Source organism: Dasypus novemcinctus, chromosome 4 (assembly GCF_030445035.2).
Source record: "Dasypus novemcinctus isolate mDasNov1 chromosome 4, mDasNov1.1.hap2, whole genome shotgun sequence".
Taxonomy (NCBI): domain Eukaryota; kingdom Metazoa; phylum Chordata; class Mammalia; order Cingulata; family Dasypodidae; genus Dasypus; species Dasypus novemcinctus.
The window spans coordinates 114256884-114274415 of NC_080676.1; the positions used below are offsets into that span (position 1 = coordinate 114256884).

At 33.6% G+C, this 17532-nt stretch overlaps 1 protein-coding gene across 1 annotated transcript in view; it reads left to right on the forward strand.

The window, feature by feature from the left end:
- PROS1 (protein S) overlaps nucleotides 1–17532 on the forward strand; it is a 136524-nt gene that overhangs the window by 83546 nt on the left and 35446 nt on the right. Inside the window, exons 5-9 of the mRNA XM_004446643.5 lie at nucleotides 3289–3411; nucleotides 3507–3638; nucleotides 8812–8937; nucleotides 10872–10993; nucleotides 12768–12883. Coding sequence (XP_004446700.1) covers nucleotides 3289–3411; nucleotides 3507–3638; nucleotides 8812–8937; nucleotides 10872–10993; nucleotides 12768–12883 — 619 coding nt within the window. The remainder of the gene's footprint in view (nucleotides 1–3288; nucleotides 3412–3506; nucleotides 3639–8811; nucleotides 8938–10871; nucleotides 10994–12767; nucleotides 12884–17532) is intronic.

The window sequence follows — 17532 nt, forward strand, 5'->3', positions numbered from 1 at the left end:
CTCTAGTTTAGCAACTTCCCAACTGATAGCCAGAGAGAAAAATGTAAAACTGCAATATATAAATTGGGATGTTTGTTTGTCCAGTAAGTATTTTACATACAGCATTGGCATTATCTAGATACTCCTTTATACCTGTATTTTCTCTAATTTAAAATTGACCATAACTACAGAAGTAGAACAGTTTGCTTGAATATTTAGCTCGTACTTTATTTTTTAATTTACAAAGAACAGTGCAAGAATAATTTTGATAACAATTTACTTGTTAATCTGTTTTCTATAATCTTAGTTAATACCTGATGTGTTACCTTTTCAAAAGCACTTGAATATTTTATATCATGGAAACATTGTGAACATTCCTGGAATTAGGCTTCAACTAGCATTTTTTGTTGTTGTTGTTGTTTATTTATAAGCAATAGAAACTCCTCTCTGGCTAACCTAAGCAGAGGAGAATGCATTGGAAGGATGGGAGGAACTTGAAGATTTGACAAGGAAGTTTTGAAAATCAGGGATGGAAAATGTGCAGGAGCAAGGCAACCACTGCATTGTCTAGTGAGGGGAGAGAGCTCACAAATAAGTGAAGAAATAAATGAACATTTCATTCCAGATAGAGAAAAAGTATTGTGGCATTTTGTAAAGAAATAAAGTATTACAGCTGAGCTTTACTCTATACCTTATTATATTCTTCTTTCTCAATGTTAATATTTCTTGTTCTAAAGTATGCTTTTCTTACATTAATATAGTCACTCCAGCTTTTTTTTAATTAGTATTTTCATGGTATATTTTTCCTCATCCTTTAACTTTTAAGATATTTGCATCTTTATTTTTAAAGTGGTTTTCTTTTGGGTCTCCTGTTTTATTCATTCTGTCAATCTCTTTCTTTTAATTGGGCTGTTATACCATTTATATTTAATGTTATTACTAAATCTATTAATCCCATCTGCTCCTTGTTTTTTCCCTTTTGCCTCTGAAATCCATTCTTTTTGGTGAGGTGGGGGAATTAGTGTATGTGATTTCATTTTATCTCTATTGCTTATTTATCATATGTCAATTTTTTAAATTTAGGGTTTATTGTATACCTCTTTAACTTTATACATCCTACATTCAAGTAATATTATGCTACATATACAGTACAAGAAACTTACAGTGATATAATTCCTTTTCCTTTTTCCTTTCTTTTGTGATGTTTTTGTCTTACATTTTAATTCTGCACATACTTTAAAGTCCAAAAAAACTAATTTTTAAATAGATTACCATGAGAAAAAACACTTTATGTTTTCTCCCGTGTTTACCTTTTCTGGCACTCTATTCTTTGTGTAGATCCAAATTTCCATCTGGTATCAGTATTATTTTATTGCTGCTTGAAGAACTCCTTTCATATGTGTTGTAATACATGCCTGATGACGATGGATTTTCTCAGAATTTTTTTACCGAATAGAAACAATCTTTATATTGCCTTTATTTTTGAAAGATATTTTCATTGGGTAAAGATTTTCAGGCTGACAGTGTTCTTTTATTACTTTAAAGATTTCTATCCATTGTCTACATGATACCATGTGAGAAATCTGTAATCATCATTAACTTTTTATCTTATATATATTTTTCTTATCTGCCTACACTTAAGAGATTCCTGCAATTCATAATGGATTTTTTTTTTTTTTGGTGGCTTATTCTGCCTGAAGTTTATTGGTCTTGGATCTGTTGGTTCATGCTCCAACAAATTTTAGAAAATTACTTCCAAATTTAAATTTCTTCAAATATTTTTTTTCTCTTTCCCAGCTATCTTTCCTGTACTCATGAGACTCCAAAAACACATGTGTTAGGCCATTAGAAATTGTCCCTCAATTCACTGATGTGCTCATTGTTTTTTTTTTTTTTCCTTTCAGTTATTGATTTTTCATTTTGGATAGTTTCTTTGTCTTCAAATTTATTCTTCTTTCCTTCTGAGGTGTCTAATTTATTCTTAATGCTACCCAATGTAATTTTCATTTTAGGTGTTGTATTTTTTATCTTTTGACCTTCTATCTGGGTCTGTCTCATATCTTCTCAAATTTTTTCTTCATAGAACTCATGTTATCTATTTGAACATATGGTGTATATTCATAATGGCTGTATTGACATACTTGTCTGCTTGTTTTATCACCTCTTTCATTTCTGGATGTTCCTATTAATTGGATTTTCTCTTGGTTATGGGTCATGCTTTTTGCTTCTTTGCATGCCTAGTTATTTTTAATTGAATACCAGATATTGTGAACTTTATGTGGTTCTGGATTTTAGGAGCTGGATTTTGTTGTCTTTCTTTATATACTGTTAGTTTTATTCTGGTGCTCAGTTGAGTTACATGGAATAAGTTGAATCTTTTTGAGGCTGGTTGTTAAGCTCTGTTAGGGCAGGTCTGGAACAGCCATTAACCTAGGACTAATTTAGCCCAATATTAATCCTATATCCTTTTGAGGATACTACCTAATGCCCTCTGTACCAGGAGGTCTTTGCAGTCTGGCTGTTATAAAATAAACTATCCCTAACCCTGTGTGAAGCTCTGCAAATTGTCCTTGCAAATCTTTACTCAGCAGAAGACTAAAAGGAACCTTTCTTTATTTCTCTTTCTCTCTCTCTGTCTCTCTCTGTCTCTCAAGCTCCCCCCTGTACAGTAATCTGACTTGCATAATTCTAATTGGACCTCCTTAAAGTCCAGTCTCTGGCTTCTCAACCCAGGGAGATGACTGAGCTCTGTTTGAGTTGCCAGCACTGAGGCTTAGAAACTGTCTCCGGGCAATGAGATGGTGCAACTGTATGGCTCACCTTATTTATTTTCCTTCTCTTAGGGGTCACAGTACTCTGCTGCCTGTTTTCCAATGTCTGAAAACTGTTGTTTCATATATTTTGACCAGAGTTCTAGTTATTTAAGGTAGGATGATAATCTGGTCCCTGTTCATCCATTGTAGCCCAAATTGGACATTCTTTTCTATTGATACTGAGAGCATTATTTTTTGTTCTGCCTATTTCCTTGAACTCTTTTAAAGATTAAAGTAATATGTGTGAAAAAATATCTAAATTATGATTATAAAGAACCATATGTAATCACAAATATAAAAGTCATTTGATTTTCCAAAGTAGTTTTAAAGGTTTGCTTAATGGACTCATTTTTGTGAAAAAATACTATTGGAAGTAAGGAGTTGTAATTTCTTTAATTGGTAATAGGTGTCACATAAAGGATTTCTATTGAAGAGTATATAATTTTAACTACTCTGTGGCTTGTGGTGAAAAGTAAATGGATTTATATTTTCTTAGCCATTTCAGACCAGTGTAATCCTCTGCCATGCAATGAAGATGGATATTTGAGGTGCAAAGATGGCCGAGCTGCATTTACTTGCATTTGTAAGCCAGGTTGGCAAGGAGAGAAGTGTGAATTTGGTGTGTATAATAAACCCATCTGGCTCACCCGATTGGCTCCTGAAAAGTTTCCTGAAAGTTATATTACATTTGAATATTTATTTTTGCTTTTTTAGATATAAATGAATGCAAAGACCCCTCAAATCTGAATGGAGGTTGCAGTCAGATTTGTGAAAATATACCTGGAAGTTACCACTGTTCCTGTAAAAGTGGTTTTTTTATGCTTTCAAATACAAAGGAGTGTAAAGGTAAGAGCAAGAAGGTAGAATAAAGAGGTATTTACTGTGTGAGAGCAAAACTTCAGTTAAATTTTTCTAAGAAACTTTTAGAAAACTCATTGGTTACGTGTACTTATCATTAACAAACATTATTATCCACCTTTAAGTATTGTGATACTGTGGGACTCACTTTTAGTTTACAATTCTGATAATAAGAGTATTTTTGTTATTGTTTTCTTAGTGTATGTGTGTATTAATAAAGAATTTCATCATATTGTGATAAAGTAAGATTGCAGTGCAGGTGCTTGCACACTATAGAGCTTTTTTTTTTTCAGATACCGTAGTATTATTTTCTGTATATGAATAGGATAAGCAGCTCTACAAAGAAATCTACCACAATCATTAATAACCTCTCCCATTGTTATGTTGCCTTCCTTGTCAGAAATTCCTTTCTTATTTCCAACATAAATCCTTCATCTTGCACCTCATTTCCTGTTGTGGTTTTAGGAAAGATGAAGATCTGGTTTTCTTTCTCTTTATACATTTATTATCATATCATTGGTCATACATAACTCTTTTTTTTTTTCTTTGAACTTAAATAATCTCTGTTAGTTCAGCTTTTTTAACAAGTTATTTTACTACTCTATTTCTTTCATTTTTCTTAATGCTTCTCTTTTCTCCCAATTTTGACTTTTCTCTCAGTATAATATTGTTTCTGTGTGACTGCTTTAATTGTTATAATTAAATCTTCAAATTTTCATGCTCAGTGTGTGAATAACTAAAAAAGAAATTTTCTAGCCTGGTGTTAAACTTTGCCTTTAGCAACTGGGAGCAATTAACATGCAGGTTTTTCTTTTTTTGTTTGCTTTACTAAGAGGTGGGAAATGTAATAAGGAAAAATGATAAACTTTCTGTTAAACTCTTTATTCCTATCTCTTTAGGTAAGTGTGGCAGTTTGATATTGTTTATGAACCCTCAAAATAGATATTGGATTGTGTATGTAAACTGGTCTGTTCCTCTGGGCATATTAGATTTTATTAAATTCAGAGGTTCACTTTTCCTTAATTAATTATTATTTGGGTTTTGATTCAACCACATCAGTAGGATGTGGAGAAAATGACATGGCAGAGGAGTGAGTTTGAGTTTTGATGCTGGAGCCCCAGGAAGTAAACATACAGAAGAACACAGAAGAATAGAGATGGCGCCATAGACACAGAAGAGGCCCTGGGAAGAGAGAGAGCCTGATAGTCTATAGCTGACCATGTGCAGAGACCAGAGTAGCTGAGCCTGGAAAGAATCAAGCCTGAGGAGAGAGACAAAACCTTATGCCACCCTGCAGCTGAGATTGGAAGAAGCTGGAACCACAGAGTATTAAGAGGAAGAAGGAAGCTGAACCCTTGTAGACACCACCCACCATCTTGCTCCAACATGTGACCCATGACTTTGGGTGAGAATGTACCTCTTATGGTACCTTGAGTTGGGCTCTTTAGGGCCTTGTGACTGTAAGCTTCTATCCCTCTCTGCATTGTAGTGTTTAGTATGGTATAGTTTATTATAATAACATTTAAAATGCAGAGGACCCTAAAAACAAAGTGCACTAACTAAGAATTCCTTCCAAACCATTATCTAATTTGTGACCACATATCTTATCTTTCCTATTTGCCTTTTTGAAATTCTACTTGATGTTATACAGGTAAAATACTAATATTATTAGATTATTAGTAAAGAAAACTAACAATGATACCATATACATTCCATAAGTAAATAATGATTCCTACTACTACATTTAAATACTTGATAGTCTGTCCTTCTAAAGAAGCTGTGATTTATTCTTTAATTAAAAAGTATCTAATCTTTATCTATTGATTTAATATACATGTGAATATAATTATTATAAGAAGTCTGCTTATAAATGAGAATGCCCCTCATGAGTAGAGGATATGCTCCTATGTACTTCATTTGCATAGTAGAAGATATGCTCTGATGTACTTCATTTGCATAGTCCTTATCCATGATACCTAAGATATGGGAGTACAGAACTGTTTGAGAAAACATGCTTAAAAGTATCACAGTGGGATCTTAGCCAAGATGTGGATATGCTTGGGATCAAGTTGAAGTAAACACCTGAAAATGAAAGAATGAAACTATTCATCAGACATTAAATATCATTGTAGAACCATAAAACATAAACCATAGTTTAGGTGCTATAACCTAAACTCACAGGTTGAAAAGAAAAAATAACACTAGACAATAGATTGAAACTATATGAATATATAAAGATCTCTGGTAAGGGTAACTACTGGGGTAAATGTAAATACTTCTACTATTGTATTTTTGGTTTGTAATATCACTTTTTACTTCCTATAAGATCTAAAAGGTGAGTGCACAAAATTAATTATAAATCAATAGTTTGGTCCTCGTAATGCATAAATGTGGTAATTTGTGACAAGAACTACATGAAGGTGGGAGGACAGAGGGGTATAGGAACATAGTTTGTGTCAAAAAAAATTCTTTTTAAATGAGCAACTAGAGACAGTGATAATAAAATGCAATATGTGATCCTGGACAGGGTCTAATAATAGAGGGACAAAGGCTCAAAATGATATTATTGAGACGTAAAGATGAAATACATGCTGTAAGCTTTAAATCAGTGTTAAATTTCTTGATAACTATAATTAAGGTAGCTACATAACCGAATATCCTTGTTCTTAAGAAATGTACATTGAAGTGTTATGTGTTCAAGGAGTAAGATTTGTTCAAGGAGTAAGATGTATACAACCTACTCTCAAATGTTCAGAAACTAGTTAGCTAAATAGATACATAGATGATAGATGACGATGATGATATGGATAGATGGATGGATAGATGGAATGATACGGCAAATGTGACAAAATATTACATTTTATAACATTCAGAAGCAGTGTTGGGCATCATCATCCCCAAATCCTCAAGATAGAGGAATGAACAAACGTAAGAGGGGAGTGCAACTATGGCCTAAAGTAGACTTATCATTATTCTAGTAATGGAAGAACTTGTAATATTGATATAAAGACAGTGGTCACCAGAGGTGCTGAGGGAGGAAGAGGGAACAATAGATGTAACATAGGGCATTTTTGAGAAACTGGGATTGTTCTGCATGATATTACAATGACAGATACCAGCCATCATACATTTTGTCAAAACCTATAAAATCATGTGGGGCAAAGTGTAAACCATAATGTACACTATAGACCATGGTTGGTAGCAATGCTTCAATATATGTTCATCAGTTGTAACAAATATACCATACTAATGAAAGATGTTGTCAGTGGGGGAAATTGTGGGAGGCGGAGAGGTAGGGTATATGGGAATCCCATATATTTTTGATGTAACATTTATGTAATCTAAAGCTCCTTTAAAAATAAAAAATTAAAATAAAAAAATTGATGAATAGGTAAAATTGATGGATATGTGGATCTGGGGATAGGATATGTTGCAGTTCTCTGAATGGGTTTTTGTATTATTTTTACAAAAGTCCTGTAACTTGAAATTATTAAAAAAATATTTTTAAATAAATATCCACCAATGTACAAAGATGCTACAGATGTTCTCTAAATACTAAAAACATATTCTCAGGCTTGAGTGTAGACCTCTATCATCTATGTATAATAAATTAAACATGATCCACTGTTGTCAAGTGAATATTGAGTATTTTATTACTAAGCACTTAAAACTAGCTATGAAGTTACAGACATGGAACAATATTTATAAACCACATAGAAGACATGAACAGACGTTATACTACTTTTGCAACTATTAAGGCACAATCATGAGGAGGGAATTAGTAGACAACTGATCCTTTTGAATTTATTTGTATGTACCTATTTATTAGAGTTTGCATCTGACTGCTTTCCAAAAACAAATTGAAATGATTTGTGAATTTCTTGCATTGATGGGTAATACAAAATACCGTATGTTACTTTAGATAATTAGAAATTGATAATAAACTTACCTTTATGTACAGGCAATAATATGTTAACATATAAAAGATGAAACTGATAATATTTAAATATAAGAAGTGTGGTTGTTCTTTGTCTTTTAAATCCCTGTTCAATAACTTGGAGCCACTATCAAAGTCAAATTTTACTTTGTTTTTAATCTTCTGATGAAGAGTAAGAAAACAAAATATTAGGTTGATTGAATTATTTTCATGCATGCTCTTTGAAATAGAGTAATGTCTGAATATTTGCTGTTAGTGTGTGTTGGGGGGGCGGGGGCAGCAGGAATTATTAAACACTCAGCCTTTTTGAACAGAAAAAATATTTTCCATTCTGATTTTATCTTTTCTCCAGTAGTAGAGATAAGAAAAATTCACAGATAATTTCATTTCTGTTGAAGTATTCCAATGATTTGTTTTGTTTTCCTCACAGGTACTTGCTAGTTGCTAGGGGCAATTAATGCTTCATCTCCTATTACATATTACCATGTAATAAGTAAATGCATCTGAAATTTGTGGATTACTAATTTAATGTTAAAATTGGTTTTGAATTAATTCCAGCTTTATAAATTCCCTGGGACCCTTACTCTATCCCATTTTAAATTTGAACACTCTTGAATATTTTAGGCAACAATAATAGTACACAGATTAGATAGTTGTCTGTTTCCAAGAGAACAGCAGTAAGATAGATGAGCTATCGTCATTGATTTTTTTGTTTGTTTGTTTGTTTGTTTTTTTAGGAGATACTAGGGAATGAAGCTTGGACCCTACACATGGGAAACAGGCACTCAAGTACTGAGCAACACCCACTCCTCCTTCATTGTTTTTTTAATATTTATGACAGTATGGACTGAATCTATTTTTAAGATCATATTTCAGAAACACATATTTAGGCTTATATATTAAGAATAGGGTTGAAACACTTTTCTCAAGTCTTTCCATACTAATATCTCATAGAAAGGAAAATAAAGCCCTCTCCTCTTACATAGCTATAAGGAAAATGGCAAACGCCAATCAAAATCTTTACGCTTTTTTGGAAATAAACCATATTTAATGAATTAAAATATAGTAATAAAATTAATATTTTGTTATTTCCAGACTATCCTGTTGTCTCATTACATTATTAAACTAGAACCAGGAAACACATTAATCAAGGGTTCTTTTCTGGTGTTGCCTGGTAATGAACGAATGTTTTTTTTTTAATATATTGGTTGGTTTCATTTATAGATTTCGATGAATGTTTTATAAAGCCAGACATTTGTGGCACTGCTGCGTGCAAGAATATCCCAGGAGACTATGAATGTCAATGCCCTGAAGGCTACACATACAATCCCAAATCAAAGTCTTGTGAAGGTAGAGTTGTGGTGGTAGTTGTTGCTTATCATGGAGGGGGTGGGTTTGAGCCCTGAGTTGATATTTCAAAGCAATAGTTTGAAATCAATGTTGAGATATTCTAAGATAATAAAATCCACTATATGGCTTTGTCAATTAGATAAACATTGGCTTCCTTCCAGAGTAAAAATGTGTAAGTCTCATGGCCTTTAAGCTTAGTGTTAGGCTCTTTGATTGGTCCTTTAAACCGTATATGATTTGGAGATCTCCACGAAGGCAGAAGCAAATTCCAAAGCTCAATGCTTCTTCACATCATTTAAATAATCTCCAAAGGGAAAGCGAAATTCAGTCTGGGAGGGAAAGAAAAGCACACATACAGAAGGAAGATATAAATTTAAAACTTGTGTAGATGAAAGGACTATGCTTAGAAACCTTTTATTTAAAGCTTTTTAGTGATTTCCTGTGTGTCTATTAATAAGACATTGTCTTTAAAATGGAAATGGCATAGTTCTGTATAATTAAATATGTATAAAAGAAAAATTTTCATAACCAAATGATTAGTAGGTTCTAGAAATTTCAGAAATATTGACAAAGTCAGTTTCCCTGTGAACTTGGACTAGCCTTGGAAGTCATTATTTTATTTGGCCTACAGCTGTGCTGTCATGTGTCCCTCAGGTAGCTTAAACATATTAGTAGCATTTTTTTTTTAGCATGGTTATATATAAATTATCTCACACCCTCTAAATTTTTTTAATATTTCAAAACAAATTTAAAACCATGGCTAAACTAATCCAATCAATATTAGTTTTAGAATTTTTTTTCAACTATGTATATGCCCCTCTTGAGATTTTGATGCTTTACCTTCTACCCTGCTCTCACCAAACACACCATTACCATTCCCTCAGCACTCAAGAAATTACTGTGGTAAACCCTAGGCATTTGCATATTTATCACTAGCTAACTTCATTGTCTATATTGTAGGCTTGCTTATTCAATGAATGACAGATTTTATTTAAAGATTTATATATGACTTTATACAAATATAGATATAAATGACTTTGATCATACATCATTCTGGAGGACAACTAATGTTGAGATTCCATTTTAAGGCATTTTATGAGGGACCATATATGCTATAATAACATTTATGAATTTGGGGTTTCTCAAAGATCAGAAGATGCAGCCATTGAATTTGTCAGGGATCTTGGATAGCCCTGAAGTGGACATTAGCTTAAATATATTATTAAAAATTTTCAAGAATGAGTTTTTTAAACTATGGAGTGGGAACTGGGATTACAGAAGAGTTTACAACATGGGAAGTAATATCATAGTAAGTTTTGTGTTTTTTTAAAATAAATAATATATGCTTAAATTTATCTCTACCATTAATCAGTGCCTTATGAAAAGTCAAATGTTCTTGATATTGTCATTTAATCCCCAGGCACATTACCTTTCAGTTAAAAGGGTTCTATTTCTTCTCTTATCTTTCCTATCTTCTCTTCTCTTCTCTTCTCTTCTCTTCTCTTCTCTTCTCTTCTCTTCTCTTTTCTCTTTTCTCTTTTTTCTTCTTTTCTTCAAAGCATAGGCTTGGGAGGAGGCTTCAGTGTATTTCATATAATTAGAAATAAGTGATCTTGACACTTTCAGTTAGTTATTTTAATTTATTTTCTTCAAATTCAAATTCAGAAAATTAGTACTTTTTATAGTTTTATTAATTATTAATTACTGAAGCTTATAAATTAAATTTGTTGTTTTAGGTATGTAAATATATAAAAATTATGGTTGTAAATCACTTAAATTTCCTTGCCAAGTATTTAAATATGATCTGCTTTCATAGAGATTTGTTTCATTAAGGGCCTATTAGCATTGATTTATTTCATACAAAAATCAGAATACTTCCTTTCGTTTGGATTGAGCAATTAAGAGTTATCAAAGTTTATTTTCTTTTACCCCAGATGTGGATGAATGCTTTGAGAACATGTGTACTCAACTTTGCATTAATTACCCTGGTGGTTACTCTTGTTACTGTGATGGGAAAAAAGGATTCAAACTTGCCCAAGATCAGAAGAGTTGTGAGGTAAACATTTTACAATGCTAAACTCTCTTCCTTTTTTTTTTTTTAAAAGAGAGTTCCAGATACTCATTTCCCTATACTTGAGGTAAATGAGGTAGAATAGACATTCTACACAAATTGCTACAGTTTTAAGAAGGCAATGAGTCAGGATCTATTTACTAATTACGTTTCTGTATGGGAACCTAAACACTGGGGACAATTGACTGGGTAAAAAAAACAAAAGGTGCAGAGTCACAGTTTAGAGAGCATTCATAAGTAAGTCTGTGCATTTACAAAATGCAGAGTATGTTTATTTAAGAAACCAAGATAAGCTGAAGTATATACCCCTTGTTTCTTTCCACAGAAACTTTAGTGAAAATATTTCCCAGTAACTGATTTTCCATATCCCACTCTAACAACTTTGATCATGACGTAGACAGATTAGTACTTATAAGAGTCCTCATAACATTTCAGGCACAAACAACTTCATCATAATAGGATTTAGTGGGGTTTATGTGTATCTAAATTCTGAGAGGTCAATTATATTAATCTTTGTCTCTGAAACAAGCTGTTAGATTTTATTCATAATTGACCTAGGAATTGACTTTTGGGAGTAGATGCTGGTCTATCCTTTATTGAAATAAGCAGATCAACATCTGAAGCTTTTATTTTTTTCCCCTAAATAAGGGTCATATGTTAGTGATCCTTAGTCCAATTCTTACCTTTTATTTTTTAAAATTTTCCATGTGAAGGTGATATTTTATAAATTGATAAAGTAGGCAGGAAAAAAAAAAGAAAGAAAAATACCTCCATAATGATTTAACCATGAGAATATGCCCCCCTTTTTGTCTGTTACCAAAATAAAGCTGTGTATATAGAGAAAAATTATATATATATATATATATATATATATATTTGTTGTTAAAGGGAGATAAAGTTAGTTGACGTGTGTAGTAACTTAGTTGCTATTTAATTGAAATGCCATGTTGTGTGTATATGTGTTTTGCAATTTAGTCCCTTATTATTTCACATTATTGTAGTTACACATCACTATGTGTGCCTGGGAATAGATTTTATAGAACTTCTAAGAGGAAGTGAGATGCTATTTCTGCATCTACATAAAAATACAGTGCTATATACACACTTTTCCCAAAATATCTTACGCATGTAAGAATTTATCCCTAAAAGATTTTCCATTCTAATTGTTTATTTATACTCTTAGAGAAAAAAATACTTGAAACTAGATTTAATGACTTTAAATCACTTTTTTTCTTGTAAAACCCTTGGAGGCTACGATGATATCTTAATTTTTAATTTCTCCCTCTAGGGTTCCAGTTATATTCCTGTTTCCTATTTAGATAACATATCCTTGCTCAGAGAATTTACTGAATACATGGATGAGTGAATGAGTAGTAGAGCTAAGCTTTTTAATGGTACATTAATTATTCCACCTATACGTGGCTCCAAATAAAAACAATTTTCCAGATATAATTCATGGAAGGAATCATACCTGGCAATTAATTAATGGGGTACCGGTTGTTACTATAAGGAAGAGGCTGTCTTTAGGGCTGAGATTTACAAAGGAAATATTTGACAAAAATCTAAATGTTTTCTTGTAGGTAGTACTGGTGGATTACATAAAGAAGCAAAAGATATTGCTTTATTACTACCATGGAATTCTTAATATATTTTAGAGTATCACAGTGAACACATTTGACAAGAACTAGAGAAATCAAACACAACCTGAGACAAACACTAAACAATAATATATGCTTTTTGTTTGTTTCCTTTCCTCCAGCCTATCCCAGTGTGCCTTCCTTTGAACCTTAAAAGAAATTATGAATTACTTTACTTGGCAGAGCAGTATGCAGGAAGCGTTTTATATTTAAAATTTCGTTTGCCGGAAATGACCAGGTGAGGTACAAATGTCAATGATAGTTTCTAAAGGTTAAGTGGTAAGGACAGAAGAAGAGAAGTATCTGAGAAGGTGTGAAATATATGAAATTGTATTTTCTGTCAGATAATTTAGGTGTCTTTTCAATAAGATAATTTAGGAAATCCTGAAGTTAATTCTCTCCTCCACACACATAATTCTCATGGTAGAACATTATTTGGGTCATTTTAGCCTGAACTTCCCTTATGATCATTTTACTTTATTTCATGCTTCTTCCCTTTCTAGAGGATACTTATTTACTAAGGAGCTGGAGAAGCAGATTTCATGTATTTGTGACATTTTAATTTTTCTTTAACATGTTACAAAAACTAAGTCATGAGAAAACACTCTAAGTATTGCTTTTAGACTATAGTTATATTTAAAAGTATTTAAGAAAATTATTAAGGTTACTTAAGTGGTATTTTAAAAAAATGCATCACATAATTTTGGTTGAATATCTGAACACTTCATCTGTTATTCCTTTAGCTAGATTGATTTTAACGTGGGAGTAGCTGCTTAGGGTTTAGAATCATGATTGTACTTCATCAAAATTTTTTGGGGCTATACATTGTTGGCTAGAAGAAATCATTATTTGGTTGGAATAATGTAAAGGAAATATATTTGAGACTGATTATGGAGTCGCAAATTTTAAAATATATTAATCAAATAAGTGTACATATCTAGAATTTAAAATTAAACATATGAGTGGTTTTTTATTGAATAATTTAACTAAATTCATAGACGTCTTATCATTAAGCAACATTGATGTGTATTCTAAGACTGACTTAGGTAATTGTGTTCCTTCAATACTCCCTTTTCTCCCCAAGCCTGTTTTCCATTGTACTACATCTTAGAGCTAAATGTTTTTATTTTTTCCCTAATGTTGTAGGATGGAGACATCACTTGCTTGCTATGAAAATATGGAGAATTAAAGAGAAAAAAATTAATTTTATTATACACCCAGGCACTGTTTTAGTCTGTGAGGCTGCCAAAAGGCAATATATTAGAAATTGTTTGGCCTTTACAATAGGGATTTATTAGGTTGTAAGCTTATGGTTTAGAGGCTGGGAAAAATGTCCAAATCAAGGCATCATTGGGTAATGCTTTCTCCCCCATAGAAGGACTGCTGGCAATCCTGGACTCCTCTCTCACAAGGCAAGGCACACGGTGGCATCTGCTCGTCTCTCCCTTCTCTTCTGGGTTTTGTTGCTTTCAGCTTCTGGCTCCCTCTGGCTTTCCTTCTGCTCCTGTAACTTTCTGTTTCAGCGTCTGTGAGTTTCTCTCTATGACTCTTTCTCCATATTCACCCTGTTTATAAAGGACTCCACTAAATGAATTAAGACCCACCCTGCCACAAACCATAGAAAGTAATCTAATCGAAAAGTCCCACCTATGATAGGTTTCCACCCACAGGAATGGATTAGCCCTAAGGACATGATTTTCTGGGACCCATAAAAGCCTAAAACTACCATAGGCACTTTCAGGGGGTATTCATTCTCACTGACAGTTCACCATAGGTTTTTTTTTTTTAAGATTTATTTTTATTTTATTTATTTCTCTCCCCTTCCCCCCTCCCACCCCAGTTGTCTGTTCTCTGTTTCCATTTGCTGTGTGTTCTTTGTCCGCTTCTGTTGTTGTCAGCAGCATGGGAAACTGTGTTTCTTTTTGTTGCGTCATCTTGTGTCAGCTCTCTGTGTGTGCGGCGCCATTCCTGGGCAGGCTGTACTTTCATTTGCACTGGGCTGGCTCTCCTTACAGGGCGCACTCCTTGTGCAAGGGGCTCCCCTATGTGGGGGACACCCCTGCGTGGCAGGGCACTACTTGTGCGCATCAGCACTGTGCATGGGCCAGCTCCACACGGGTCAAGGAAGCCCGGGGTTTGAACCGCGAACCTCCCATGTGGTAGACGGATGCCCTAACCACTGGGCCAAGTCCGCTTCCCTCCATAGAGGGATTGATCCATAATATTGGGTTAGAAATGGCCAAATAAATTTTCTATTAGTATTTATTTATTATTTATTTAGTTTAAATTTTATTGAGGTATTTTATACATATATATGTATATATACATACAGAAATTCTGAATTTTATAACCTGCCACCTATGTAACCAGCACAAAGAACAGCTAGTGCTTTTGCTTTTTTCCTCTTTTGCAAATTCCTTCACCTCTTTTTGCCATGATCAAAATACTACTCCTAGCCAAAGGCGGACAAATTCACTCTGTCATTCTACAATACTTCTGAAAAAGAATGAACTGTTCCCTTATATAATCAATCAGAATGTTGATGTATTCCAGAAAGACAATATGGAAAATGTGACTCTGAATTATAAGTTTAGCATGATTTTGCAAAGAGAAAGAAATTATCTCTATAATAGGATTAACTTATGAATATTCTGAGCATAGACAGATTTGCATTTAGGCAAGAGGATACATACTTCACATCAGCAAAATGCTCAGAAAGTTATGAAAGAAGAGAAGTCGTTATTTTCAGCAAAGTGTTTTTTTATATAATTTGAATTCAGTAAATTCCTACCACATTGTTATCCATCAGACATGCTTTACTCCATATTTTATACTCTGTAGAATATTTCTGTTGAATTCTAAAGATGGAAAGTTTATTCCATCATTTTTTCTCTGTTCCACTTGAGGAAAATCTGTGCCACATATCAAACGTTACTTCATCATCACTATTACCATATTTTGTGCCCACCCCCAGTATTATGGGAGGCATATTCTGTAGCATATCCCATGTGGTATGCAGAATTATAAACTAGCCCCCAAGATTCCTAATGTATACACCTGTGTAATCTCCTTTTCTTGAGTGTGATCAAGATTTGGACTATGATGGGCTATCACTTTTGTGATTATATCATTATGTTACATCGTATGGCAGAAGGGATTTTTGCAGACATAATTAAGTTTCTAAATGAGTTGATTCTGAGTCAGGGATGGGGCTGATTTAATCAGGGAAAGCTCTTAAAAGATGGATTGGACCCTTCCTGGAAGGAGATTTGAAGTGAGAGAGAGTTTCCTGAAAAAAAAGCAAATAGCCATTCTGTGAATTACTGGTGGAAAGGGCCATGTAGCAAGAACTGAGATTAGCCTCTCAGAGCTGAAGGCCATCCCAGCCAATAATGGCAAGACAACAGGGACCTCAGTTCTACAGCTGCAAGGACCTGAATTGTGCCAACCAACAACCAGTGAGTTTGGAAGAGGACACTTAGCCTTAGATAACATTGTAGCCTGTACTTGCTCCATGATTTCAGATTTGTGATCCCTGACCAGAAAGTCCAGTTATGTCATGTCCTGACTTCTGACCTACACTATGAGACAATAAATGGATGTTATTTTAAGCCCCTAAATTTGCGGTAATTTGTTGCACAGCAAATAGAAAACTCATATACCCACTGTCTGCCCAAACTTCTAGGATAGGCCTGTTGTGATTCCTGGATACTCTTATCTCTTTGGCCCCAGGTAATACTAAAGAGAGTCTTCTCATTATTTATAGACGCACAGTTTATATTCAGGAATCTTCCAGTGGTGCCATGAAAGAAGGTTAAGAATAGCTCCTCCATTAGATACAGCCCAAAGGGATTTTGTTGTGTTTTGTTTTGCCTTATTTTGGGGTTAGGTAGCCTGTATGAGGAGTACTTATATATGTAAGCTTTTTGACCTCAGTATGCGGGTTGGAAGTTAAAACTATAGTTATTCTGACAGTTGTTCTTCTGTTTCGTCATGTCTTCTACTGTATTTTATTTCCCAGGGAAATCAGATATGAATCTATCCTTTGCTTATGTGGGTCAGAAAATCATACCCTGCTATATTTCTCTCATTCGCTTAGAAGTTTAGAGTATTTTTACAAACTTGTTCTTTAGAGACCTACTTTTTTTTCCTCCTATAAGTATCTCATTCCATAACTCTGTGAATCATGCCTTTATACCTAAAGACTTTTACCTAAAGTCTGTAGAATATTTTTAATCAAGTCTACTATCTTAGAATTAATAATGTACTTTAGAGTAGTAAGTCTGAGAAGATATAATAGTACTTTTTTAAAGATTTATTTATTTATCCCCGCCCCCCCCTTGCAGCTTTCTTGCTGTCTGCTCTCTGTGTCCATTTGCTGCATGTTCTTCTGTGTCTGCTTGTTTCCTTTGTTGCATCATCTTGTAGCACCAGCTCTCTGCAGGCGCAGGCTGTCAGCTCTCCGTGGGTGCGGGCCAGCTTACCTTCATAAGGAGGCCCTGGGACATGAACCCAGATCCTCCCATATGGTAGACAGGAACCCAGTCGATTGAGCCACAATCGCTTGCTGATACATATAATAGTATTTTGATGACTTTCTTCTATAACAATGTACAATGCTATATATGTGGGGATAAGGTGTAGAATTCCTTCTTGCCTGAAATATTGAAACTTTCACTTAAATTATTTTAACTTAACTCAGATGACTAATGGGTACATAACTATTTTATCTCTTCCCTGTTTGCTGTTTTCCCAATCATTTTGATTTGCTGGGTTCTTGGAAATTTTCATTCTGAGTCTCATTCAAGTGTCCTAAGGGCAGTGAATCAATGCATGCTATTTTTAATCCGGCATCCCTAAGATTTTTTCCTTTTCTGTAAAAGTCAC